Genomic DNA, 26544 nt, shown 5'->3' with positions numbered 1-26544 from the left:
GTCGTGTGTTGATCTGATTTGTTTAGCTATATTCCCCACTGTACATATTTATTAGATTGTTACTTAGTAATTAGTAGCAACCCTTTTGAAAGATAATTCTGATCAATTCACTGATCACATTCACTGATAATGATAGCCAGAAGAGGACTGGGCATCACCCTTGAGCCTTGTTCCTTTCTAGGTTCCTTTCTACCTGGCCAGTGTGTTTCTGCCTCTGCATTGCTTGCTTTGGGCTTGGTATCTGTTAAGAACTTTGCAACTGCTGATGTAAAAAGGGCTTTATAAAATAAATGTAATGACCAATAATATTATTCATTATGTAGGCTATATAAAAAAAAGTCATCGTTTACAATATTGAGAAATTAAATTGCAAATTGTAGGCTAGACTATGAATGAATAAATTAATAACTGGATATTTCATAATGCATTGCGAATAGTGATGAACGAAGACTAGGTTACTTTGGTTTACTTTATTGCATTCAATGAAAATAACCTACTTGTCACATTGTTGCCCCTTTTGTACGCAGTAGCTGCAACACTTTGTCGCAATGTATCGTTATATAAAGAGGCAAATATAAGGCAACTCACGGGATTCCGTAGTCAAACTCCGATGACGAAAGAGTCTCCTGAAACCAGTAACGCTAGCACCCAGAGCTAGCTACAGCAACTTCTCACTATATTTTAGTCAGTAGTATGTTTAATACTCGTCGTTGAATTACATTGTTAGCTAGTTTGGAACAGATGGCTGCGAAAATCAACGAGGCGCACGACCACATTGCCAAGGCTGAAAAATAGTAAGGAAATCTTGCTAGCTTACGTTAGCCAATTTAGCGGTATTGCTTTTGAGCATTTTATTTTAGTAGGTAGCCAGTTCCATAGTATTAACTGGTCTATATTGTAAATATACCTATTTACAACACAAGTAGGAAGGAAATTATATTTCTAGTTAAGCATATGCTATTTATCTAGCCACTCTATACAGGATTGGAAGCCAGTTGAGCTGGCTGGCTAACGTTAGCCTCTTCCTGCGTTGCAGTTATTCCTGACAGTATCACTGCATAAATAATAGCACGTCCACATCTGTATTAAACCCTATGTTAAATCCAAATAGACAACCCTGGTGTTATGTTTTCACTGAATATAATGCCTTTTCCCCCAAAGTTTAAGGACCAGTTTCATGAAATGGAAGCCTGATTATGACAGTGCTGCATCAGAGTACTCAAAAGCAGGTATTGTATTAAAGGCTATTTATTTCATTATTCAATACACCTGAAAACATGTTCCCTTCGACAACGACTGGCACTAGCCAAGTAAAACTACGTTTAAAAAACCTTTCTTTTATGTTCCACTCAACTCTGTTGATGTGATGTACATCAAGGAGTTTAGTTTTACTTGGCTAGTTGGGCAATAACACACTGTCAGTATTATGATGCTAGATTGCACTTAATGTTGCTCAAGTTGTCCAATGACATAGCTATTTATTATAAACTGGGTGGTTTGAGCACTGAATGATGATTGGCTGACAGCCATGGTATATCAGAGGTATACCACAGGTATGACTAAACATTTCTTTTTACAGCTCTAATTAAATTGATAACCAGATTATAATAGCAATAAGGCACCTCGGGGGTTTGTGATACATGGCTGATATTAGGGGTGCAACTTTGGTTTTAGAAGTGGGGGGGGCATAATTATTATTATAAAACATTTTTACCCAGTCGGATAAACACTGCAAATAGCCTACCTGACCACTCGGAGGCATCCACATGGTCCTAAAGCACACCGTTGCTTTGTTTTGTATCACATTCCAATGATAACACTGGGGGGGGGGGGGGCAAAAAAATGCAATTTCAGAATGTTGCGCCCCTGGCTAATATACAATTTCAGAATGTGTGGGGGACATGTCCCCAGAGAAAGTTGCGCCCCTGGCTAATATACCACAGCTAAGGGCTGTGTCCAGGCACTCTGCGTTGTGTCGAACGTAAGAACAGCCCATAGCTGTGGTATATTGGCCATATACCACACCCCCTCTGGCGTTATTTCTTAATTATAAATGCATAATGAAGCATTCCCTCCTTCATCTTCCAGCTGTTGCCTTTAAAAATGCCAAGATGCTTGAAGAAGCGAAGGAGGCATACCTTCAAGAGGCAGAAGCCCATACTAACAACAAAACGTATCCTTTCAATGCTCACTTCCTATAGCGGGCTAGGCTTATCACACAATTTTAACAACCATGAATGCTTTCGCAGTAGTCTTGGAAATCTCAGACCTAGGGCATTGTTAATGTGGGTCTGCCTAGGGAGACTACTTTCACAGGGTTGTTTGACAGTTAATGTAGGGATTTTATATGCTACATTTGAACAACATTGACTACAAATCTCATATAAACATCAATATTTTCTTTAACTTAACTAAATGTTCAGACTATTCCATGCTGCCAAGTGAGTATGAAAGAGCTGTCTCACGTAATGCTATTCATAGAGTCCAGATGATGTACAATTGACACTGGTTGGTCTACTTTTGTCTGTATTGGATGTTGCTAAGGAGACATTTCTGTTGCAGAGCACTTGAAGCAGCTGGTATGATGCTTAAGGTTAGTGTTAATGTGAAACAGTATCTACACTCATACATTTATCAGACGTCGGATCAAATTTGCTGTTATTTTTATTCCATAGTTTTAACTCTTTAGTTGCCCACTTCAAGATTAAAGCCATTGTTGTTAGTCAGACATTTGACACATGACTACTGTTTTAGTTTTACTATTAACTATTTACTGAAGCTAATCATTGACAGACATGTGTTTCTCTCCAGGACATGCAGAGGATACCAGAGGCTATCCAGTACATTGAGAGAGCAAGCATGATGTATGTAGAGAACGGCACACCAGACACTGCAGCCTTGGCCCTCGACAGAGCTGGAAAGTACGTAGCCAATATTGATCATCATAGATGGGCTCTAGAAAGTAATTCCCTGTCATCATTGGCATGTCACTAAACGTATTGATGATGCTGATACTTGTTTTTAGTCCTTGTTTAAGATAAAGGCGTACCTTTCTTTTTTTTGTAGGCTAATCGAATCACAGGATCTAGCAAAAGCAGTGGATCTGTACCAGAAAGCTGCATCGGTGTTTGAGGTACAGCTATATGAGTTCAATATTTAATACTATGGAAGACCAGAAATCATTGTGTTCCTTCCATGCCACTACCTCGGTTCAGGGTCACATTTGTAGGGATCTCACTTATTGCATGGCACTTATTACATGGCAATATTAACACAGTCCCATTTTATATTGAATACGTTATAATGTTGTAACGGTAATGTGATGAAATCAATTGAAGCAGTATTGATATGGTGAATGCATATTTCTGCAGAACGAGGACCGTCTACGTCAAGCTGTGGAGATGCTGGGGAAATCATCAAGACTGCTCGTCAGGCAACACAAGTAAATTCTCACTTGCTTTACAGATTTTTCTACATGTCCTACTCATTCCCTACCCGCTAACTGTGTTTTTGTCCATCAGGCTTGATGAAGCAGCAGTGTCGCTTCAGAAGGAGAAGAACATGTATAAAGAAATAGAGAATTACCCAACGTGTTTTAAGGTGCGTTTTACTTATTTAACCTGATTAAGAAAATTGACTGTGTTGAAACCAAATTGTTGCCTGTGTATTTGCTTATCTCCAGAAAACCAGTGCCCAAGTGCTAGTCCACCTTCACAGAAATGACTTCGTAGCAGCAGATAAATGTGTTCGAGAGAGTTACAGGTACTGATTTATTTTTTTTTTTTTTACCTTTTATTTAACTAGGCAAGTCAGTTAAGAACAAATTCTTATTTACAATGATGGCCTACCCCGGACGATGCTAGACCAATTGTGTGCCGGATGTGATACATACATTCGAACCAGGAACTGGTAGTGACACCTCTTGCACCGAAATGCAGTGCCTTAGACCGCTGCGCCATTCGGGAGGTATAATTTCAAATTAAGCAATAAGGCCAATATACCACAGCTAAGGGCTATTCTTACAAATGACAAAAGGTGGAGTGCCTGGACACAGCCCTTAGCCGTGGTATATTGGTCATATACCACAAACCCCTGAGGTGCCTTGTTGCGATCATAAACTGGTTACCAATGTAATTAGAGCTGTAAAAATACATGTTTTGTCATAGTTATATGTTACATGTATTACGGTCTGATATACCATGGCTGTCAGCCAATTAGCATTCAGCGCTCAAACCACCCAGTTTATAATTAAAGATAACTAGGAAAGTAATTTATGACTTATGTTTGACTAACCATTACTCCTAGTCTGCCGGGCTTCAGTGGGAGCGAGGACTGTATTGCCTTGGAGCAACTCTTGCAGGGCTATGACGAGCAGGATGAGGACCAAGTGCACCGCGTCTGTAACTCGCCCTTATTCAAGTACATGGACAACGATGTGAGTGTGGTGCCTAGAGCCTACTATGTAACCAACGTTTATTTCAAAGCATGTCATCACAACGTTTCAGTGTCTACTTTTAAAATTGGTGTTCAGGGGTGTATTTAGTAGTCGGATTCTGTTGAAAAACATTTAGTCTGTTACAAAATGTTTTACAAACAAAAAACATTTATTCTAGGAAGAAAATGCAATGAAACGGAGAGGGAGAGGGACCTTCTTGAATTTGTCGAATAGAAACACTTGTTTTTGTTGCAAAACATTTTCCTTTGGACTAAACAGTTTCCATTGCAAAGCGTTTTGCAGCAGAATCCGATTAATGAATACACCCCTCTTTACTGTCTCCTTTGATCACGTTTAAGGACTTTAAAAGGTATGGAATCATGAGCTGTCCTTTCTATATGAAACCTCTCTCCTAGCCACCCCATAGATGCATTTCCAGGCTAGGCTGAGTAATACAAAGTAGTTTATTAATAGACACAATAGCAGTCCAACTGCTTTTTAAAATGTTATTTTTTTACCTGCGTCACCCCTCTAGACCCTGCTTGCTTGTTGTTTTTGTATGATTTATCATAATATTTGGGGAAAACCTCTCCTGATCTATTTCTGAAAGACACACACACACCTGATTCAAACCAACCAAGGTTTTTCTGATTCGTTAATTAGTTGAATCAGCAAAAACATGGAACTGGCTGGGGGGGGGTATTCAAAGAGAGATTTGGAATACACTCTTCTGAGAAACATATACTGTAGAGACCACTAACTTGCCTTAACCTGAACAAAGTGCCAATGGTCTTGCAGTATGCCAAGTTGTCCGTCAGCCTGAGGGTCCCAGGGGGTGGTAAGAAGAAGAAGGTGCCAGCTGCCGATGCTGCGGAAGGAGGAGCAGGTGCCGGAGAGGCTGACGAGGATGAGTATGCCGGTGGGCTATGTTAGCCACAGAACCTGGACTTCCTGTCTGGACCAGAACACTTCCTGTTAGGAGGGGAGTTTGAATCTTCCACAGCCTGTCCTCTCATTCTGAGCATGTCAGGGGGTTGTGAACTCTGCCTTACTCTCCCATCTCCAGAATCAAAGCAACAGCTGCAGGCACTCGGACCATCAAGCATAACGAGTTATGTAACAGTAACATAAGCATGGTAATGTCGGTGTGGAAAATAATCACATACTACTCAATGATTGAATATATATTATTTGTCCCTTTTTGAGTTTACTGTGATTGTAAAATATTGTTTATTTTGCTGCATTTATTGTGATATGAAATATTATATTGCTTTTGTTGTATTTGCCTCAGTGGATTGATCAGTGATTTTTTTCTATCTTTAAACCTACAATCGTATGCAACAAGATACATAGTGTGAAAATGTAACTTACAATCTAAAAATGCTGTGCCTCAATGATTGATTTGTAAAGGGGTGGATGAATCCATTTCTATAGTATAAAGTGTCAAACAGCTATTTCAGTTGATATTGTCTGTGTGAAGGCTACACTCATATATGGAATCAAATGAATGCTGAGAAAATAATATAGTGGGTAATTTAGTATAAAGTGATTTATTTTTTTGTTTCGTCAGGATTTCAGAATGCCTTTCCACAGTTTTCATATGGCTATGCTTTTTAACCAACTGAAAGATAGAAATGATGATTCCTGTTTACAACTAATCTTATAATGTGTGTCAAGTATTGTGGAGCATGCAGGCTGGATGTTTGTGGCACGCCCTCTTGGTTTTACTGAATAAAATGGCAGCAACATTCAGCTTTCAAACATGTGCTTTATGCTCAGGTCGCTGAACCACAATAACACCACAAACTGGATTCCTTACACTATGGAGGTGCACAGACATTATGTATCTTCTTTCTCATGACAAGAAAACAATCTATTCACTTACACCTTGTATTGCATGGATTTGATCACATTTTGGTTGACCATATGAACTTAGCAATGTAAATAAACATTTAAAAAAGGGTTTTTCAAGCAATACAGGTTACAAGCTTAAAAAAGAATGGCTGAATTGACGCCCTCCTATTCTCAAACCACAGGGGTTCTGTGAACATGGACATACATCCATGATATGATAGAAATACTCAGTGTTCATCACATCACTGTTTTCCCTTTTTAGTTTCTCCTAGGTGTCTTAACAAAATAATACGTATTCCCGTTCTGGTGTGATGATATACATTTCCTGAGAACGACAGCTCCATTGATTACTCTTCAGAAACATCACAATAACGGCAACAAACTTGTTTTCCATGTCACAACCTCTCGCTGTTGTCTTGCTGGAAAAGTCAAAGCACATCCAGTAGGCTACTGTAAGGGAAAATATCTTGGACAATACAAGTGGCTAGTGTCTCTGTCGCTGCACTCTTCTCTTCCGTGTAGCTCAAGATAACATGTCTGTCCAAGTTCACAGCCAACTATCTGGACAGTATATTGCACAACCCATGGTTCATGTTTCCCAATAGGAAAAGGGCCAGACGTCTGCGTCTGTGTCATCTAACACACTGACTGACTGATGGCTGCAAATCTTTAGAGATGCACTTAAAGAGTACAAACAAAAAACTGCTTCTGTAGTCACCTTTCATGTGTAGGTCACATTGTTTCACTGTAGGCTCGATAGGGAGATGGTTCTTATCACAGTCACACCAAAAGACAGGGAGCGCAACAAGCTAGCTTGGAACTTCCTGCTGGATTGTGCTTTTCTTTAGAAATCTATCATTCTGAGACTTCATGTCTCTGTCGCCTACTAGGTGGCTCTCTCACTTTGTTTTCTGGTCCCTGGTCCACTTGATCATAGTCTCTGGTGATCGGTACAGGAAGATGAGCTTGGCATACAGGTCTTCCTCCAGTTCCAGCTCGCCCGTCTCTCTGACCAGGAAGATGTCGGTACACAGCTTCAAGATGCGGTCCACGACGGGCAGCTCCTCGAACATGATGGAGTGCGAGATGCCGCTGAAGAACTCGCGCACAAACTTTCCGATGACGAGCACCACCGAGGCGTAGAGACCCATGATCCTGTCGGTGAGCGACGTAACACATTATATAAACCTTGTAATTATACATTATAAAGGCTCATACGTGCTTATGACAAGTAATAAAGCACTATAAATGCAGGATCCCTTTTAGAAAGCAAGACCAGGGTTGTGTCTAGTAGACACAAAACAATATCTTGAAACAAGGTGGTACTGCCTGGCCTTAAACAATAAGAAATGCTAATTTTCATTTTTCACTGCCTAACGTTTTACTAAGGTGTGCCTGACTGAAAACAGCCCAGGTCACACTGTCAGATATCCCTCCACTCACCCATATCCTGCCAGGAAGCCCAGACTGGGCGGGCTGACTTTGTCACTAAACACGTACAGCTGGAGGCCCGCTTCTCTCTTCTTCCCAACTGCCGCACCCCTCATCTGGATCTGTCCCGCCGACGGCTGGTCTACAATCCACCACTCCTGGATCTCTCCACTGCTGTTGTGGGTTCTCTCCAGGGCTAGCAGGATGTTCATGTAGCTATTGTCTGAAAGGGAGATAATATCATTAATGCTACATCAGCAGTCAGTAATAAGAGGGGGATGCTTCAGTTTGAAACAGTGTCAAAATAAGAAATGTAGAAGTGTTAATTTCACATACAATGTAAATCTGTCTATGAAAATCTATTCACTGTATTTGAAGTCTATTCAAGGATTTGTGCATTTTTTAAAAATTGAACCTTTATTTAACTAAGCAAATTCTTATTTTCAATGACAGCCTAGGAACAGTGGGTTAACTGCCTTGTTCAGGGGCAGAACGACAGATCTTTACCTTGTCAGCTCGGGATTCGATCTAGCAACCTTTTGCCGCCCCAAATTACCTTTCTAGAGGAATTACCTTTATAGAGTTGTTCTATAGGTTTGGCATTGGAGTCACTGGGAGCCCTGAGGAAGCATGGGAAGACTTGCTCTATCACCCTGGAGAAGAGAGGGGAGAAAGAGATCTCAAAAAAATGTCCAGAGTGCATTGACATGGTTGGGTCATAACTAATTACATTTAATCTGATTACAACCACAAAAAATGTACCTGTAATCAGTTATGTTACTAGCAAAAATATTATATTTTTATTTCTCAATGACATTAAATTTAGCATTGAAAAAAGGCGCAAGTTTAAATTTGTTCCACCGAAGTGAGTCTGAACACAAGTCAGAGACCACTATGATGACACACCAAATGATGACCACCAATCAGAGACCACTATGATGACACACCAAATGATGACCACCAATCAGAGACCACTATGATGACACACCAAATGCATTTGCTGGATCCTTTTTGTCTTTTTTTCCTTAGTGAAGTCTACTTACACAGCCTGGTTTCTGGTCCCATTCAGCAGATCTATTAACTCTTGTCGCGTTGTCATATCAAGGTATGTTATATGTTTATCTGTCGCGACTTCAGCTTTGGCTCCAAGACTGAGATTCCTGTTGAAGAGGGAAAAATCGCAATTGCACAAATCCACACTGTGGTCACAAATGGTGCATCACACATTACTTTGGGAACTCGTAAATGTGTTATTTTCCGGCTCACAGACATTGCAAATGGACAGATATCTCAACAGATATTTTACGGCTCTAAAGTACTATGCAACCTATGTGTATCTACACAACTATGTCATTTTATCAAGTTCACACAAATCTCTAACGACACTGACACCCTAGAGCGGAACTAATTTAACCATTCAAAAATGGAAGCAAGAAACAAATATATTGACTCCCTCCATCCTTGTTTCCCACCCTCTGTACGAAATGTTGAATGTTGAGTTGTGCAAGACACTTTTGAGTTTGTAATAAGTGTGTGAGTTTAGATTTGGTTCTCTCTCAGATTGTAAGTGAGTGTGTTTCCATGTGTGCAGTCGAGTATTGGTTTGATTCTCTATGTCCTGGTTGAGTGCAGCGTGCAACGGAAAACGAAAATGAACGTATCTTATTGGGCAGTTCCAGGTTGTCCTTCCCTGTTTCAGTCTGTTGCCGTGTCACTCTTACCTCTGGATGGTCCAGGACATGGTGACAGGGAAGTATTCCTCCTTGCTGAGAACGTCCATCAGGTTCTTCCTGCTGGGGGGGCTGATGGTCCACAGGGAGTTGGAACTGCCCTCCAGCTCCGCCACAGCCACATCCGCTGATGTGTAGGCCTCCAGGAACTGCATCGCTGACTGCAATGATAGAAGCATTGAAATATTACTACTCAAACATACTGTACAACACGAAGATGCACAAAGTCCCATGTGAGTGGGACAAGACAGGTCTTTGTTATAGTAATACACATTAATTCAATACACAGTAATATATTCAAACCAGAATGTAATAGTAGTCAAATCTATATCATCACAAGATATTTGTTGTTATTGTATGGCCTAAAAATATGATTTAGAAAGCCAGCTGTAAAATGGGTGGTCTTCTTACCGGAATGTAGTTGTATGAATTCATGAAGTCTGCAAAATCTGCTTTGCTAATGTCCTTCAGTTGATTTTGCTGGGCACTCATAGTGAAAATGGGCTTAAGGAAGAGACACCAACGTTATAATATTAAAATAGATATAAATGTGACATCTGACAAAAGTCAGTCAAAAAAATAAAAACATCTACACACCTTCAATCCCAGAGCTACAGATAGAGTTTGAACGGATGTTTCTACCAACATATGCTAAAATTGCGCCCAGTGTGAAAAATGGCGGCCGAACTGTCTCTCTATATATGACTGCGGTCAACATGAGTGGCGCTACCTGAAAGCCTCCCAGGGTAATGGTGACCGACACGTCCAGAGGTTTGTTGACCACCCCGGCCACTGACTTGACCAGTGACATGAAGAGCAGCGGGAACCAAACAATGCAGATAAGAAGCATGACGATCAAACCTCCCATCCCATACTTCACCACCTTCTTCTTTTTCTGCCCGCGAGGCTGGGGGTACCGCTGATAAACAACACACATAAAATAATATAAAAAATAGTTTGGGGAAATAAACAATAGACTTTCGTTACAGTTTCTATAAATGTTTTAAAACTTTTGGGCGAACCTACGTAATTGGGGCCCCGTGTGAGGATTGTCCTGCATAAACCTGCTGTATCTCATTTCTACACAGCCTCTTTGACAACATACTATCTACTTCCACTCTAAGCATCATTCAGATATGGATAGGGAGGTCCTAGAGGGGAACTAACACAGCAGGCCCTTGGTCCCTCACCTTCTCTGACATCCTCCAGCACTTGAGGACAAAGATATGGGCGTAGATGTCCTCTACACAGATCCAGTTGGACAGGCTGAGGGTGGTGTCCGTCCACACCCAGTCCATCACCGCTCGCAGCTCCGTCAGGAACGGGACCAGGCGGAACCTGGGAACCAGGACAACGTTAGAGCAATGTTAGGGCAACGTTAGGGCAACAATAGGGCAACGTTATGGCAATAGTAATAAACCAGGCAGCCTGGCAACCAGGCAGCCATTGGTTGCATGTGCCGTCACTGATGAGCAGTGTTGGGATTAGATACTAGGAAAAGTAAAACATTATTTATAACTTGTTACATTTAACAAAAAGTTACTTTAGAAATATTACTTTGAATAGAAAGTAATACGTTATATCAGTAGTTACATTACTTTGCATTACTTTAATGAAAAAAATCTCAAAATCTCACCGTTTAACTGTCGGAGGGAGCGAGGCAAGCTAAACAGGCTCTACCATAGACAGGCTACTTACTATCTCAGGTTTGATCACTAGTTTCTCCTTTCATCTGTGGCGATGCTTTCCTGTACTAGTCTACAAGTGGTGTACTATCATAAGGGCTGCTCAATTAGTCATATATACTGTAAGCCAAACATCTATACCTCTCGAACCACCAGTTCTGGTTAGACCGCACGTCGCGAGCCATAGAGATGTAGAGAGGGCACACTTGCCCCTAGATGTTGAAGCCCTCTATGGGCTTTGCTATTATACCTCTAGAAGCGATCAATGGCAAAGACGTGGACCTTCTTAACATTTCTATGGACATTTCTATGGACAAATAGCCTTTCTTCGCTAACTCGAGAACAAAATGAGGAAACAAGTTGAGATCGAATCATGGAAACATACGTCCAGTAGAGATATGATTCACACAGTCTCCTGGGTGGCGCAGTGGTCTAAGGCCCTGCATTGCAGTGCCACCAGAGCAACCAGCGATGCACAATTGGCTCAGTGCCGGGTTAGGGAGGGTTTGGCCGGCAGGGATATCCTTGTCTCATCGTGACTTCTGTGGCGGGCTGGGCGCCGTGCACGCTGACCAGGTCACCAGGTGTACAGTGCTTCCTCCGACACATTGGTGCGGCTGGCTTCCGGGTTGGATGTGTGTTGTGCCAAGAAGCAGTGCGGCTTGGTTGGGTAACGTTTCGGAGGACGCATGGCTCTTGACTTTTGCCTCTCCCGAGTCTGTACGGGAGTTGCAGCGATGAGACAAGACTGTAACTACCAATTGGATACCATGAAAAAGGGGTACAAAAAAGAGATATGGTTCACAAGTGTAACTATATTTATATTACCCAGTTTTTAAAAGTAACGCATTCCATTACTAATTAGTCAATCCGTTTCCCTAACGCATTATTTTTGTAACGTATTACTCCCAACACTGCTGATGAGTCTTCATTATTGTATTCTCAATTGGTGATTGTGGTCACAAGTGGCCTGAATAGCACTCACCCTTGGAAGAGGAAAAGATTGAGGTAGTTGTAACTCTTGGTGAGGAAGTTGCCCAGGACGCGGGTGGGGTAGCCACAACGGATCTGATAGGCCGACAGGCCAAAGTAGATGCACTTGACGAAGTACCACAGCTGGGCCACTGTGTTCTGACTGAACCGTCTGATGATTTATATGGAAATAATGTTAGCGTGTATTTTCAAAGTAAAACATTACACGTTACTTACTAATGGCGCAACTATTTAGTAAGTATTTAAAATATGTATTTAAAAGAAAGAAGGAGCTGGTTGTGACTAAATTATTAAAATGACTCAATAAATACATGTTATTTCTCCACATTCATACCTCTCTGTGACTCCAGGCAGGATGAAGAACATCCAGAAGTGGATGCCGAACACCAGGATGACCTGGAAGATGACTTTTCCCATGACGGTCTTGCGGAGGTAGAGGGCTCGGTCGATGATCATGGTGCCAAACTGGATCAGCACCATCACCAGGAAGGCTTCGGGAACCTGGTCTTCCGACAGGGAGGAAGTGATGTCAGCTGCCGCAGAGTGTTTCTGTTGGGGTACAGGAAGTACTGTTATGTTATGAAATGTTATGGAAATGTTATGGTATTCATTTGGAAGTTTCAAGTTCAAAAGTGTTCTTGTCCATTTAGGGACAATTGAAATTCATTACACTGGGTTTCAATCACAAAGACAATGACAGTTTAAACCAGAATTTTAGCACTAACATATGATATATCAAACTTACCCCAAATGCCCAGAAGCCGAAGACGATGATGATAAAGTCCACTGTGTCGGCCAGGAACATCAGCACATAGACGTCTGTCACTGCACTGTACTCTGGGTGGATCAGGTTGTAGAAGAACTGACGGATAGGGATGTAGATCTCCAGAGTTCTACAGACAGGCAAAGAAACAATGATCTGTTTACAAGATAAACAAGATAAACAAGATAAACAAGATAAACAAGATAAACAAGATAAACAAGATACCTTTGTGTACGGTTCATGTCATTTTTATGAACCTTGTAATGTGTATGCATCAAAATCAAATCAGGCTTAGAGATTTACAGTATAGCCACCATTAAACAATTTATTATCCTGGATAGCGACTGAATAGTAGCCTAATAACAGTAATAAGGCACCTTCAAGTCAGTACACCTACTTTTTGACAGTGAAGCTCTTGGCTTTGATGAGCTGCTCTCTGAGTTTCTCCAGGATCATCTCCTTCTTGCTCCTGTGCTGGACACTCAGCACACTGTCCCCTCTCCGCAGGCTGTCCCCTCTCCGCAGGCTGTCCCCTCTCCGCAGGCTGTGCCCTCTCCGCAGGCCGGGCCGTGAGCTCACACTATCTGTGGAGTCAGCAGGTTTGATGAGGTTTGGAAGACATAGGGCTCACAGATGATATTGTGTTGGTTCATAATTAAAAGTCTAGATATTTCCCCCAAACATATCTAAGCCCAATAAGAGAGTTACTCTACAGACTTGTGACCTCACCTCCTTTGGAGTGGGCGGAGCGCACGGTGCGCTGGGAAAGGTGGGAGGCGGAGCTGGAGCTCTTGCGGCGCAGCGGGGTGGAGGTGGACATGGAGTGGAATTGTCGGGGGATGCGGTTGCGGACCGACTCCAGCAGGGAGCTGCTGCCCTCCGCAGCCTGATTCTCCACTGGCCTGGAGCTGGTCCTCTTCTCCCTCTCGTGGTGGTGCTGCTTGGGGGTTCCCCCCCCTCCTCCCCTGGGGTTGTCCTCATCCCACAGCCCGTGACACTGGAGGTCAAGACCAAGTAATAGGATGGTTAAGCCATTCAGTGTGCTAAATGTTACTATGTATCAGTACAGGCAACAAGTCAGATGTAACAACATAGTTAAAGGTGTAGTCCACTTTTTTTTGGTACTTTTTGGGGGGAAAAGTTAACTATCCCTTTAAAGGAATAACCATGTATTGTAGTTAATAGGCATCACACCTAGTAAGACTTAGTGGGCACCTTGAGAATTGATCGGTGGAAGAACAGAGCTAGCAGCTGAACCAGGTCATAGTGCACGTATCCCTCCCTCTTCTCCACACCGATGATGTTGGGAGGATGGAAGGGTTTGGACTTGTCCAGCTCAATGTTCTGGTTGAAGGGGAAGAAACCAAACTGGAAGAAGTACTTGATCACAATGGTGACCTGGTGGTACAGAGAGAAGGGGAAAACATTTAGCAGCTGCCTGAGTGATAAAATCAAGAAATAGCAACATTGTCTATCAACACAATTAATTATTGAGTACAGTGCAGTAACAGAGTATTATTCCCACACTGAACATGTTTAAACAACAACTTTATTTTTCATAGCTGGATAAAGAAAAAAGGGCAAAGCATCAATACAGGACTAAGATTGAATCCCACTACACTGGCTCTGACGCTCTGGCTCTGACTCTGACGCTCTGACGCTCTGGCGCTCTGGCTCTGACGCTCTGATGCTCTGGCTCTGACGCTCTGGCTCTGGCGCTATGGCGCTCTGGCTCTGACGCTCTGGCTCTGACGCTCTGACTCTCTGACGCTCTGGCGCTCTGACTCTCTGACGCTCTGGCGCTCTGGCGCTCTGGCTCTGACGCTCTGACTATCTGACGCTCTGGCTCTGACGCTCTGGCGCTCTGGCTCTGACGCTCTGACGCTCTGACGCTCTGACGCTCTGGCTCTGGCTCTGACGCTCTGGCTCTGACGCTCTGGCTCTGATACTCTGGCTCTGACGCTCTGGCTCTGACGCTCTGACGCTCTGGCTCTGACGCTCTGGCTCTGACGCTCTGGCTCTGACGCTCTGGCTCTGACTGCTCTGACTGGCGCTCTGGCGCTCTGGCTCTGACTCTCGCTCTGGCTCTGACGCTCTGGCTGGCTCTGACGCTGACGCTGGCTCTGACTGGCTCTGGCGCTCTGGCTCTGGCTCTGACGCTCTGCGCGCTCTGACTCTCTGACGCTCTGACTCTCTGACTGGCTCTGGCGCTCTGACGCTGGCTGGCGCTGATGCTCTGGCTCTGACGCGCTCTGGCTCTGACGCTCTGGCTCTGACGCTCTGGCGCTCTGGCTCTGACTGGCTCTGGCGCTCTGGCTCTGACGCTCTGGCTCTGACGCTCTGACGCTCTGGGCTCTGACGCTCTGGCTCTGACGCTCTCTGACGCTCTGACGCTCTGACTCTCTGACGCTCTGACTCTCTGACGCTCTCTGACGCTCTGACTCTCTGACGCTCTGGCGCTCTGGCGCTCTGACGCGCTCTGGCTCTGGCTCTGACGCTCTGGCGCTCTGGCGCTCTGGCTCTGACGCTCTGGCTCTGACGCTCTGACGCTCTGGACGCTCTGGCGCTCTGGCTCTGGCTCTCGCTCTGACGCTCTGACGCTGGCTCTGACGCTCTGACTCTGACGCTCTGGCGCTCTGACTCTGACGCTCTGGCTCTGACTCTCTGATGCTCTGGCGCTCTGACTCTCTGACGCTCTGACGCTCTGGCTCTGACGCTCTGGCTCTGACGCTCTGGCTCTGACTCTCTGACGCTCTGGCGCTCTGACGCTGGCGCTGACGCTCTGACTCTCTGACGCTCTGACTCTCTGACGCTCTGGCGCTCTGGCTCTGACGCTCTGGCTCTGACGGACTCTCTGACGCTCTGACTCTCTGACGCTCTGGCGCTCTGACTCTCTGACGCTCTGGCTCTGACTCTGACGCTCTGGCTCTGTCTCTGACGCTCTGGCTCCGACGCTCTGACGCTCTGGCTCTGACGCTCTGGCTCTGACGCTCTGGCTCTGACGCTCGCTCTGGCTCTGACGCTCTGGCGCTCTGGCTCTGACGCTCTGACTCTCTGACGCTCTGACTCTCTGACTCTCTGACGCTCTGGCTCTGGCTGACGCTCTGGCTCTGACGCTCTGGCTCTGACGCTCTGGCTCTGACGCTCTGACGCTCTGGCTCTGACGCTCTGACTCTCTGACGCTCTGGCGCTCTGACTCTCTGACGCTCTGGCGCTCTGACTCTCTGACGCTCTGGCTCTGACGCTCTGGCTCTGACGCTCTGGCGCTCTGGCTCTGACTCTCTGACGCTCTGGCGCTCTGGCTCTGACGCTCTGACTCTGACGCTCTGACTCTGACGCTCTGACTCTCTGGCTCTGACGCGCTGGCTCTGACGCGCTGGCTCTGATGCTCTGGCTCTGACGCTCTGGCTCTGACTCTCTGACGCTCTGGCGCTCTGACGCTCTGGCTCTGACGCTCTGGCTCTGACGCTCTGGCTCTGACGCTCTGGCGCTCTGGCTCTGACGCTCTGGCTCTGACGCTCTGATGCTCGTCGGATGTGGCATGGCTTGCAAACTATTACGAACTACAAAAAGGGCCAGATGGATTACCAGGACGTGTACTCAGAGCATGTGCGGACCAACTGGCAAGTGTCTTCACTGACATTTTCAACCTCTCCCTGACTGTGTCTGTAATACCTACGTTTCAAGCAGACCACCATAGTCCCTGTGCCCAAGAAAGTACAGTAACCTGCCTAAATGACTACTGACCCGTAGCGCTCACGTCTGTAGCCATGAAGTGCTTTGAAAGGCTGGTCATGACTCACATCAACACCATCATCCCGGAAACCTCACTCCGATTCATATACCGCCCCAACAGATCCACAGATGATACAATCACAATCCACACTGCCCTTTCCCACCTGGACAAAAGGAACAATGTGAGAATGCTGTTCATTGACTACAGCCCGCCCAGTGTTCAACACCATAGTGCCCACAAAGCTCATCACTAAGCTAACGACCCTGGGACTAAACACCTCCCTCTGCAACTGGATCCTGGTCTTCCTGACGGGCCGCCCCCAGGCAGTAAGGGTAGGCAACAACACATATTCCACGCTGTTCCTCAACACTGGGGCCCCTCAGAGTCCCCTCCTGTACTCCCTGTTCACCCACGACTGCGTGGCCAATCACGACTCCAACACCATCATTAAGTTTTCTGACGACACAAGTGGTAGGCCTGATCACCGACAACGATGAGACAGCCTTTTGGGAGGAGGTCAGAGACCTGGCCATGTGGTGCCAGGCTGTAGTGGAGCGGGTCGAGAGTTTCAAGTTCCTTGTGCCCACATCACCAACACACTATCATGGTCCAAATACATCAAGACAGTCATGAAGAGAGCATGTCAACACCTTTTCCCCCTCAGGAGACTGAAAAGATTTGGCATGGGTCCCCAGATCCTCAAAAAGTTCTACAGCTGCACCATCAAGAGCATCCTGACCGGTTACATCACCGCCTGGAATGGCAACTGCTCTGACTGTAAGGCGCTACAGAGGGTAGTACGTACGGCCCAGTACATCACTGGAACCAAGCTTCCTGCCATCCAGGACCTATTTAATAGGCGATGTCAGTGAAAGGCCCAAAACATGGTCAAAGACTCCAATCATCCAAGTCATAGACTGTTCTCTCTTCTACTGCACGGCAAGCGGTACCGGAGCGCCAAGTCTGGGACCAAAAGACACCTTAACAGCTTCTACTCCCAAGCTAAAAGACTGTTGAACAAATAATCAAATGGCCACGTGGACTATTTACATTGACCCCCCAACCCCTTTGTTTTGTACACTGCTGCTACTCGCTGTTTATTATTATTCATAGTCACTTCCCCCTTCCTGTACAAATGACCTCGACTAACCTGTACCCCCGCACATTGACTCGGTACCGGTACCCCTCAGTATTGTTATTTTATTGTGTTACTTTTTAGATATTTTTTTAAACTTTAGTTTATTTAGTAAATATTTTCTTAACTCTATTTCTTGAACTGCATTGTTGGTTAAGGGCTTGTAAGTAAGTATTTCATGGTCAGATGTTTTGGTATTCGGCGCATGTGACGAATAAAATGTGATTTGATTTGATTTAATGGAAATCATAACGGGATGGTTCACCTTAATAATTTGGGAGAACTATCACTTTAAAACTGCAAAGGACCAGGGGTCAAGGCAGATTTACATTGAAAAGAGCCTGACTAATGTCTAACTTGGCCTGTTTAGATACAACTAGTTGGCTGGCTAATCTAATTTGAACGATGCATCAACACCTGATAAACACAGCACCGGCTGTGTATTCCACCTGCCAGTGTTTCTGGAAGGATGTGGACTGTAGTGTGAGAGGACGACAGAGGCTCGCCTCGTAGGACGCTGTTACTGACTACTGCCGAGGACTGGTGATCTCTCAGGTGCTTACAGCACCTAGGTGGGTGCTACACTTTTGGTGGTGGAAGTTGCAGCCTACCAACAGAGGAGGAGTAGCTGTGAACTGGTGTTGCCTGGTGATGTCTGACGGATGTTTCTCCCTCCCTGGCTGCACCATCGCTGCCACCTCCTCTCAAGTTACTCCTGTACTGAACTGCACTATGGAAGACCATCTCCCAAGAATGGCACGCTTCCTGAATGTATCTTTATTTTTTATTTTTAAAGCGACTGATATTCTGTATAAAAACCACTTTATAAAATACAGTTAAAGTCAGAAGTTTACATAAAACCTTAGTCAAATACATTTAAACTCAGTTTTTCACAATTCCTGACATTTAATCCCATTAAAAATTCCCAGTCTTAGGTCAGTTAGGATCACCAGTTTATTTTAAGAATGTCATATGTCAGAATAGTAGTAGAGAGAATGATATATTCATTCATTTCTTTCATCACATACCCAGTGGGTCAGACGTTTACATACACTCAATTAGTATTTGGTAGCATTGCCTTTCAATTGTTGAACTTGGGTAAAATGTTTGGGTTGCCTTCCACAAGCTTCCCACAGTAAGTTGGGTGAATTTTGGCCCATTCCTCCTGACAGAGATGGTGTAATTGAGTCAGGTTTCCAGCCTCCTTGCTTGCACACACTTTTTCAGTTCTGCCCACACATTTTCTATAGGATTGAGGTCAGGGCTTTGTGATGGCCACTCCAATACCTTGACTTTGTTGTCCTTAAGCCATTTTGCCACAACTTTGGAAGTATGCTTGTGGTCATTGTCCAATTGGAAGACCGATTTAACTTCCTGACTGATGTATTGAGATGTTCCTTCAATATATCCACGTCATTTTCCTTTCTCATGATGCCATCTATTTTGTGAAGTGCACAAGTCCCTCCTGCAGCAAAGCACCCCCACAATAAGATACTGCCACCCCAGTGCAACACGGCTGGGATGGTGTTCTTCGGCTTGCAAGCATCCCCCTTTTTCCTCCAAACATAATGGTGGTCATTATGGCCAAAGAGTTATATTTTTGTTTCATCAGACCAGAGGACATTTCTCCAAAAAGTACGATCTTTGTCCCCATGTGCAGTTTCAAACCGTAGTCTGGCTTTTTTATGGTGGCTTTGGAGCAGTGGCTTCTTCCTTGATGAGTGACTTTTCAGGTTATGTTGATATAGGACTTGTTTTTACTGTGGATATAGATAGTTTTGTACCTGTTTCCTCCAGCATCTTCACAAGGTCATTTGCTGTTGTTCTGGGATTGATTTGCACTTTTCGCACCAAAGTACGTTCATCTCTAGGAAACAGAACGCGTCCCCTTCCTGAGCGGTATGACAGCTGCGTGGTCCCATGGTGTTTATACTTGCGTACTATTGTTTGTACACATTTGGAAATTGCTCACAAGGATGAACCAGACTTGTGGAGGTCTACAATTTTTTCTGTCTTGGCTGATTTATTTTGATTTCCCCATGATGTCAAGCAGAGGCACTGAGTTTGAAGGTAGGCCTTGAAAAACATCCACAGGTACACCTCCAATTGACTCAAATTATGTCAATTAGCCAAAATTATCAAAAGCTTCTAAAGCCATGATATCATTTTCTGGAATTTTCCAAGCTGTTTAAAGGCACAGTCAACTTAGTGTATGTAAACTTCTGACCCACTGGAATTGTGATACAGTGAATTACAAGTGAAATAATCTGTCTGTAAACAATTGTTGGAAAAATGACTTGTGTCATGAAAAGTAGATGTCCTAACCGACTTGTCAAAACTATAGTTTGTTAACAAGACATTTGTGGAGTTAATGAAAAACTAATTTTAATGACTCCAACCTAAATGAATGTAAACTTCCTACTTCAACTGCAAATATCCAGTATTATTTATTCTTAATGTAATACCTCTGTGTAGACGATGGCGGTCATCCAGAAGCGTTTGCTGGGCCTCGGGACAGACAGCATGGCCCAGAGGAAGATGAAGATGGGAAGGACGAGCGTGGCCACGGACGCTGAGATCATGTGGTTGAGGATGATGACCAGGAAACACACCATCTCTGAGTGGGCCACCAGCATGTTGTACAGAGCATAGAGCAGCTGCAGCAGGGCCGGCTGATCGCCATAGAAACGCTCTGAATCTTCCAACTCCTCGTCGTAGAACATCCTGATCGAGAGAGGGGAGAGAGAGAAAGAGGGGGAGAGAGAGAAAGAGTAGGGGAGAGAAAAAGCGGGGGAGAGGGGGGCGAGAGAGAGAGAGAGGGGAGAGAGCGATAGAGGGAGATGGAGAGAGAGAAAGAGGGAGTGAAAGACAGAGAGAGTGAGGAAGAGAGAGAGAGGGAAAGAGAGAGGGAGACGTGGAGAGAGGGAGAGACCAGGGGAGAGGAGAGAGAGAGAAAGAGAGAGAGAGAGGGGGAGAGAGAGAGAGAGGGAAAGAGAGAGGGAGAGACCGGGAGAGAGAGAGAGGAAGAGAGATAGGGTCTAAAAATTACTCATCTTTAGCCTTGATTGGATCTCGATGTCTAATAGCTGAGAGATGAGTATTTAATTGGAAATGCAAGACAAGCTGCGATAAAATACAATACCTATTGCGTAGCAGATCGCTGGCTGTCAGCTCGTGGGTGAGCGAGGGAAACGTGCCACTCGTGACGCCCGACAGAAAATCAGACTTCTCGTCAGGCGTCACCACAACCAACCTCTTCTTATGATGGTCCCTAATGGTTGAGGCCCGTTCAGTCTCCTCCCTGACCAAGCCTGTAGCTCTGCTGTACGAGGCCCCCTCCCTGTCCAGGCCTGTCACTCTGCTGTATGAGGGGGGGATGTCTGTGTCTGTACTGGGGAGGTCTGCCTGGTAGAGCTGGAGCTCACTGTGGTGGGCGTAGCATGGTCCTCTCTCCAACCCTGTCTGTTTGACATCCGGGACACTGTCCCTACTGTCCCAGTCCAAACCCCTGGACCTGGAGAGAAGAACCCCCTCATGTTCCATGTACAGCCCCATGGAGGTGGAGGTGGATGGGGTCTGAGTGCAGGAGGAGTGGGGGTCTTGGAGGTCCTGGTCTGGCTCCTCTCCTGTCCCCTCGATGGTGTCGGTGGTCCCCTGGCGGGAACAGAGGGCTGTACACTGGTTGTGCTCACTAGTGGGGAGAGAAGCAAGAGAAAGGAGTGTTGATGTTCTGGAACTCATCTGTTCCATGACTCTTCATTTCAGTATTACTAGTCAATAATCCACATACTGTGTACCTACTGACTGCTGAAATGGCCAAATCCACAAGGGTGTCTACAGTCATGGCCAAAAGTTGAGAATGGCACAAATATTTATTTTCACAAAGTCTGCTGCCTCAGTTTGTATGATGGCAATTTGCATCTACTCCAGAATGTTATGAAGAGTGATCAGATAAATTGCAATTAATTGCGATGTCCCTCTTTGCCATGCAAATGAACTGAATCCCCCAAAAAATATTTCCACTGCATTTCAGCCCTGCCACAAAAGGACCAGCTGACATCATGTCAGTGATTCTCTTGTTAACACAGGTGTGAGTGTAGACGAGGACAAGGCTGGAGATCACTCTGTCATGCTGATTGAGATCGAATAACTGTCTGGAAGCTTAAAAAGGAGGGTGGTGCCGGGAATCATTGTTCTTCCTCTGTTAACCATGGTTTCCTGCAAGGAAACATGTGCTGTCATAATTGTTTTGATCAAAAAAGGGCTTCCCAGGCAAGGATATTGCTGCCAGTAAGATTGTACCTAAATCAACCATTTATCGGATCATCAAGAACTTGAAGGAGAGCGGTTCAATTGTTGTGAAGAAGGCTTCAGGGTGCCCAAGAAAGTCCAGCAAGCACCAGGACCATCTCCTAAAGTTGATTCAGCTGCGGGATCGGGGCACCACCAGTACAGAGCTTGCTCAGGAATGGCAGCAGGCAGGTGTGAGTGCATCTGTACGCACAGTGAGGCAAAGACTTTTGGAGGATGGCCTGGTGTCAAGAAGGGCAGCAAAGAAGCCACTTCTCTCCAGGAAAAACATCAGGGACAGACTGATATTCTGCAAAAGGTACAGGGATTGGACTGCTGAGGACTGGGGTCAAGTCATTTTCTCTGATGAATCCCCTTTCCGATTGTTTGGGGAATCCAGAAAAAAGCTTGTCTGGAGAAGACAAGGTGAGCGCTACCATCAGTCCTGTCAGCAACACAATTCACCAAATCATGAGAAAACAAAAATATAACTACTTGACACATTGGAAAAACTGAGCAAACTAGAATGCTATTTGACCCTAAACAGAGAGTACACAGTGGCAGAATACCTGACCCAAACTTAAAGAAAGCTTTGACTATGTGCAGACTCAGTGAGCATAGCCTTGTTATTGAGAAAGGCCACCGTAGGCAGACCTGGCTCTCAAGAGAAGACAGGCTATGTGCTCACTGCCCACAAAATGAGTTGGAAACTGAGCTGCACTTCCTAACCTCCTGTCCATTGTATGACCATATTAGAGACACATATTTCCCTCAGATTACACAGATCCACAAAGAATTTGAAAACAAACACAATTTGATAAACTCCCATATCTACTGGGTGAAACACCACAGTGTGCCATCACAGCAGCAATATGTGTCCTGTTGCCACAAGAAAAGGGCAACCAGTGAAGAACAAACATCATTGTAAATACAACCCATATATATATTTTTTTTCTTCCCTTTTGTACTTTAACCATTTACACATTGTTATAACACTGTATAAAGACATAATATGACATTTGTAATGTCTTTATTCTTTTGGAACTTCTGTGAGTGTAATGTTTACTGTTACTTTTGATTGTTTATTTCACTTTTGTTTATTATCTACCTCACTTGCTTTTGCAATGTTAACATATATTTTCCATGCCAATAAAGCCCTTAAATTGAAATAAATTAAATTGAGAGAGAGAGAGAGAGAGAGATAGAGAGAGAGTGGGGGGGGGGTGGTAACAGACTCATATACTGGATACAAAGGCCGTCCATCAGCACCATATCAGGGTGTTGCCATTGTAACTGCCCACTGTATTACACACTCACCCCGCCCCTGTCTACTCCTCTTTTATCGTCTCCTGATCCTCAATATAATCTTAAAACTGCTCTGAAAGCAGACAATAACGCCCTTTACAGTTTACACAACACTACAGTCGCACGCGACATGTTTGAACAGCGCTACGAGAAAAGGCCATTGTAGTCCTGTAGCCAGGAAGTGGATTTGATGACAAGAATATGACTTGAGAACCTAAGAGAAGGAGAGAGTGAAGGATGAAGGGAGAGAAGGAGAGAGTGAATGATAAAGGGAGAGAAGAGTAGAGAGTGAAGGATGAAGGGAGAGAAGAGTAGAGAGTGAAGGATGAAGGGAGAGAAGAGTAGAGAGTGAAGGATAAAGGGAGAGAAGAGTAGAGAGTGAAGGATGAAGGGAGAGAAGGGGAGAGTGAAGGATGAAGGGCGGCAGGGTAGCCTAGTGGTTAGAGCGTTGGACTAGTAACCGGAAGGTTGTGAGTTCAAACCCCCGAGCCGACAAGGTACAAATCTGTCGTTCTGCCCCTGAACAGGCAGTTAACCCACTGTTCCCAGGCCGTCATTGAAAATAAGAATGTGTTCTTAACTGACTTGCCTGGTTAAATAAAGGTAAAAAATTAACTTGTAAGTCGCTCTGGATAAGAGCGTCTGCTAAATGACTTAAATGTAAATGTAAATGATGAAGGGAGAGAAGAGTAGGGAGAGAAGGATGAAGGGAGAGAAGAGTAGAGAGTGAAGAATGAAGGGAGAGAAGGGGAGAGTGAAGGATGAAGGGAGAGAAGAGTAGAGAGTGAAGGATGAAGGGAGAGAAGAGTAGAGAGTGAAGGATGAAGGGAGAGAAGAGTAGAGAGTGAAGGATGAAGGGAGAGAAGGGGAGAGTGAAGGATGAACGGAGAGAAGGGGAGAGTGAAGGATAAAGGGAGGGAAGAGTAGAGAGTGAAGGATGAAGGGAGAGAAGAGTAGAGAGTAAGGCTTGAAGGGAGGGAAGAGAGTGAGGGATGAGAGGAGAGAAGTCTGTTTGTCGTTGCCTACCTGGCCTGGCTGCCTCTGCTGTCAGCTAAAGAGGTGGACTTTAGGTCCAGCCCCTCCGTCTTGCAGAGTTTAGGACGGGCACGCTCGCTGGTCTTGGGCACCTGTACGTTGTCAGGATCCATGTCAGTGTGGTCCAGAGTGGAGCGACAGGAGTAAAGCAGTGTGCTCTCTGTGTACGCACTGGAGAAATACACAGACAGATGAAGTTTGATGCCGTGTTCTATACAGACAGATGAAGTTTGATGCCGTGTTCTAATACAGACAGATGAAGTTTGATGCCGTGTTCTACACAGACTATTATCTTCTGTGGTGTGTGTGTCTGCGCACATATGGATGTCTGCATTCTTGTGGGTTTGGGCGTGTTGAACTATTCTTGTGGGGACCAGAAGTAAACAAGTAAACAAGTACACAATAGTAAACAAACAAAAATTTGACCAACTGGGTACATTTTATTAGTCCCCACGAGGTCAAATGCTATTTCTAGGGGGTTTAGGGTTAAGGTTAGAATTAGTTTTAGGGTTAGAATTATGTTAAGGGTTAGGAGCTAGGGTTAGTTTTAGTGTTAGGGTTAGTAGCTAGGGTTAGGTTTAGGGTTAAGGTTAGGTTTTTGGGTTAAGGTTAGGGTAAGAGTACGGGTTAGTGTTAGGGTTAGCGGTTAGGGAAAATAGGACTTTGAATGGGACTGAATTGTGTGTCCCCATAAGTTTAGCTGACTTGTGTGTGTGTGTGTGTGTGTGTGTGTGTGTGTGTGTGTGTTTGTGTGTGTGTGTGTGTGTGTGTGTGTGTGTGTATGTGTGTGTGTGTGTATGTGTGTGTGTGTGTGTATGTGTGTGTGTGTGTGTGTGTGTGTGTGTGTGTGTGTCTGCGCCAGGCCAAAGTCGAGGCAGAGGATAGAATGCCTGTGGGTAATAGTGCTCCCAGAACAGAGCAGAGCAGGGCAGAACAGAACAGAACAGGGCAGAACAGAGCAGAACAGAGTAGAACAGGGCAGAACAGTACAGAACAGAGCAGAACAGGGCAGAACAGAGCAGAACAGGGCATAACAGAGCAGAACAGGGCATAACAGAGCAGAACAGAGCAGAACAGGGCAGGGCAAAACAGAATAGGGCATAACAGGGCAGAACAGAATAGAACAGAGCGGAGCAGGGCAGAACAGAATAGAACAGGGCAGAACAGAGCAGAGCATAACAGGGCAGAACAGAATAGAACAGGGCAGAACAGAGCAGAACAGCGCAGAACAGAATAGAACAGAGCGGAGCAGGGCAGAGCATAACAGGGCAGAACAGAGCAGGGCAGAACAGGGCAAAACAGAACAGGGCATAACAGAGCAGAACAGGGCATAACAGAGCAGAACAGGGCAGAACAGAATAGAACAGGGCAGAACAGAGCAGAGCAGAACAGTGCAGAACAGAATAGAACAGAGCAGAACAGAGCAGGGCAGAGCAGAGCAGAACAGAGCAGGGCAGAACAGGGCAGAACAGGGCAGGGCAAAACAGAACAGGGCATAACAGAGCAGAACAGGGCAGAACAGGGCAGAACAGAGCAGAGCAGAACAGGGCAGAACAGAACAGAGCAGAACAGGGCAGAATAGAACAGAGCAGAACAAAACAGAACAGAGCAGAACAGAACACAACAGAATAGAACAGAGCAGAACAAAGCAGAACAGAATAGAACAGAATAGAACAGAACAGAGCAGAGCAGAACAGAGCAGAACAGAACAGGGCAGAACAGAGCAGACCAGAACAGAACAGAATAGAATAAAACAGAGCAGAACAGAGCAGAACAGAACAGAATAGAAAAGAGCAGAAGAGCAGAGCAGAACAGAGCAGAACAGAACAGAACAGAACAGAATAGAACAGAGCAGAACAGAATAGAACAGAGCAGAACAGAATAGAGCAGAATAGAACAGAATAGAACAGGGCAGAACAGAGAAGAGCAGAACAGAATAGAACAGGGCAGAACAGAATAGAACAGAGCGGAGCAGGGCAGAACAGAGCAGGGCAGAACAGGGCAGAACAGAACAGGGCAAAACAGAACAGGGCATAACAGAGCAGAACAGGGCAGAACAGAATAGAACAGAATAGATCAGAGCAGAACAGAATAGAACAGAGCAGAACAGAACAGAGCAGAACAGAACAGGGCAGAACAGAGCAGAGCAGAA

General features: G+C 45.0%; 2 protein-coding genes across 2 annotated transcripts in view; one reads left to right on the top strand and one right to left on the bottom strand.

The window, feature by feature from the left end:
• Positions 1 to 576: 576 nt before the first annotated feature.
• LOC135538930 (gamma-soluble NSF attachment protein-like) lies at positions 577 to 6187 on the top strand. Its single transcript, XM_064964805.1, has 12 exons — positions 577 to 794; positions 1162 to 1229; positions 2089 to 2173; positions 2424 to 2441; positions 2563 to 2593; positions 2812 to 2921; positions 3067 to 3133; positions 3372 to 3442; positions 3522 to 3600; positions 3683 to 3762; positions 4306 to 4435; positions 5234 to 6187. Exons 1-12 carry the CDS (start codon positions 742 to 744, stop codon positions 5366 to 5368), a joined length of 927 nt encoding a protein of 308 aa, XP_064820877.1. The 5' UTR covers positions 577 to 741; the 3' UTR covers positions 5369 to 6187.
• Positions 6184 to 26544, bottom strand: part of LOC135538934 (piezo-type mechanosensitive ion channel component 2-like) — a gene marked incomplete at its 5' end in the record, with an annotated part of 46954 nt that continues 26593 nt past the window's right edge. The window contains 17 exons of the mRNA XM_064964813.1: positions 6184 to 7444; positions 7733 to 7943; positions 8294 to 8373; positions 8764 to 8880; positions 9442 to 9611; positions 9862 to 9954; positions 10181 to 10369; positions 10641 to 10788; positions 12121 to 12279; positions 12463 to 12677; positions 12874 to 13021; positions 13289 to 13475; positions 13621 to 13888; positions 14107 to 14289; positions 20228 to 20486; positions 20905 to 21453; positions 24384 to 24563. Of these exons, the coding sequence (XP_064820885.1) occupies positions 7189 to 7444; positions 7733 to 7943; positions 8294 to 8373; positions 8764 to 8880; positions 9442 to 9611; positions 9862 to 9954; positions 10181 to 10369; positions 10641 to 10788; positions 12121 to 12279; positions 12463 to 12677; positions 12874 to 13021; positions 13289 to 13475; positions 13621 to 13888; positions 14107 to 14289; positions 20228 to 20486; positions 20905 to 21453; positions 24384 to 24563 (3412 nt within the window). The remainder of the gene's footprint in view (positions 7445 to 7732; positions 7944 to 8293; positions 8374 to 8763; positions 8881 to 9441; positions 9612 to 9861; positions 9955 to 10180; positions 10370 to 10640; positions 10789 to 12120; positions 12280 to 12462; positions 12678 to 12873; positions 13022 to 13288; positions 13476 to 13620; positions 13889 to 14106; positions 14290 to 20227; positions 20487 to 20904; positions 21454 to 24383; positions 24564 to 26544) is intronic.

The sequence above is a fragment of the Oncorhynchus masou genome, unplaced genomic scaffold (assembly GCF_036934945.1).
Source record: "Oncorhynchus masou masou isolate Uvic2021 unplaced genomic scaffold, UVic_Omas_1.1 unplaced_scaffold_3___fragment_6___debris, whole genome shotgun sequence".
Taxonomy (NCBI): Eukaryota; Metazoa; Chordata; class Actinopteri; order Salmoniformes; family Salmonidae; genus Oncorhynchus; species Oncorhynchus masou.
This window is presented reverse-complemented; position numbering and strand designations above follow the sequence as displayed.

Excerpts from the sequence above, each read along its gene's own strand:
- LOC135538930 (XM_064964805.1), top strand. The coding sequence starts at position 742 with ATGGCTGCGAAAATCAACGAGGCGCACGACCACATTGCCAAGGCTGAA. Across the intron at positions 2,594-2,811 it reads CAGCTGGTATGATGCTTAAG|GACATGCAGAGGATACCAGA; the intron begins GTTAGTGTTAAT and ends GTTTCTCTCCAG. Across the intron at positions 3,601-3,682 it reads ATTACCCAACGTGTTTTAAG|AAAACCAGTGCCCAAGTGCT; the intron begins GTGCGTTTTACT and ends GCTTATCTCCAG.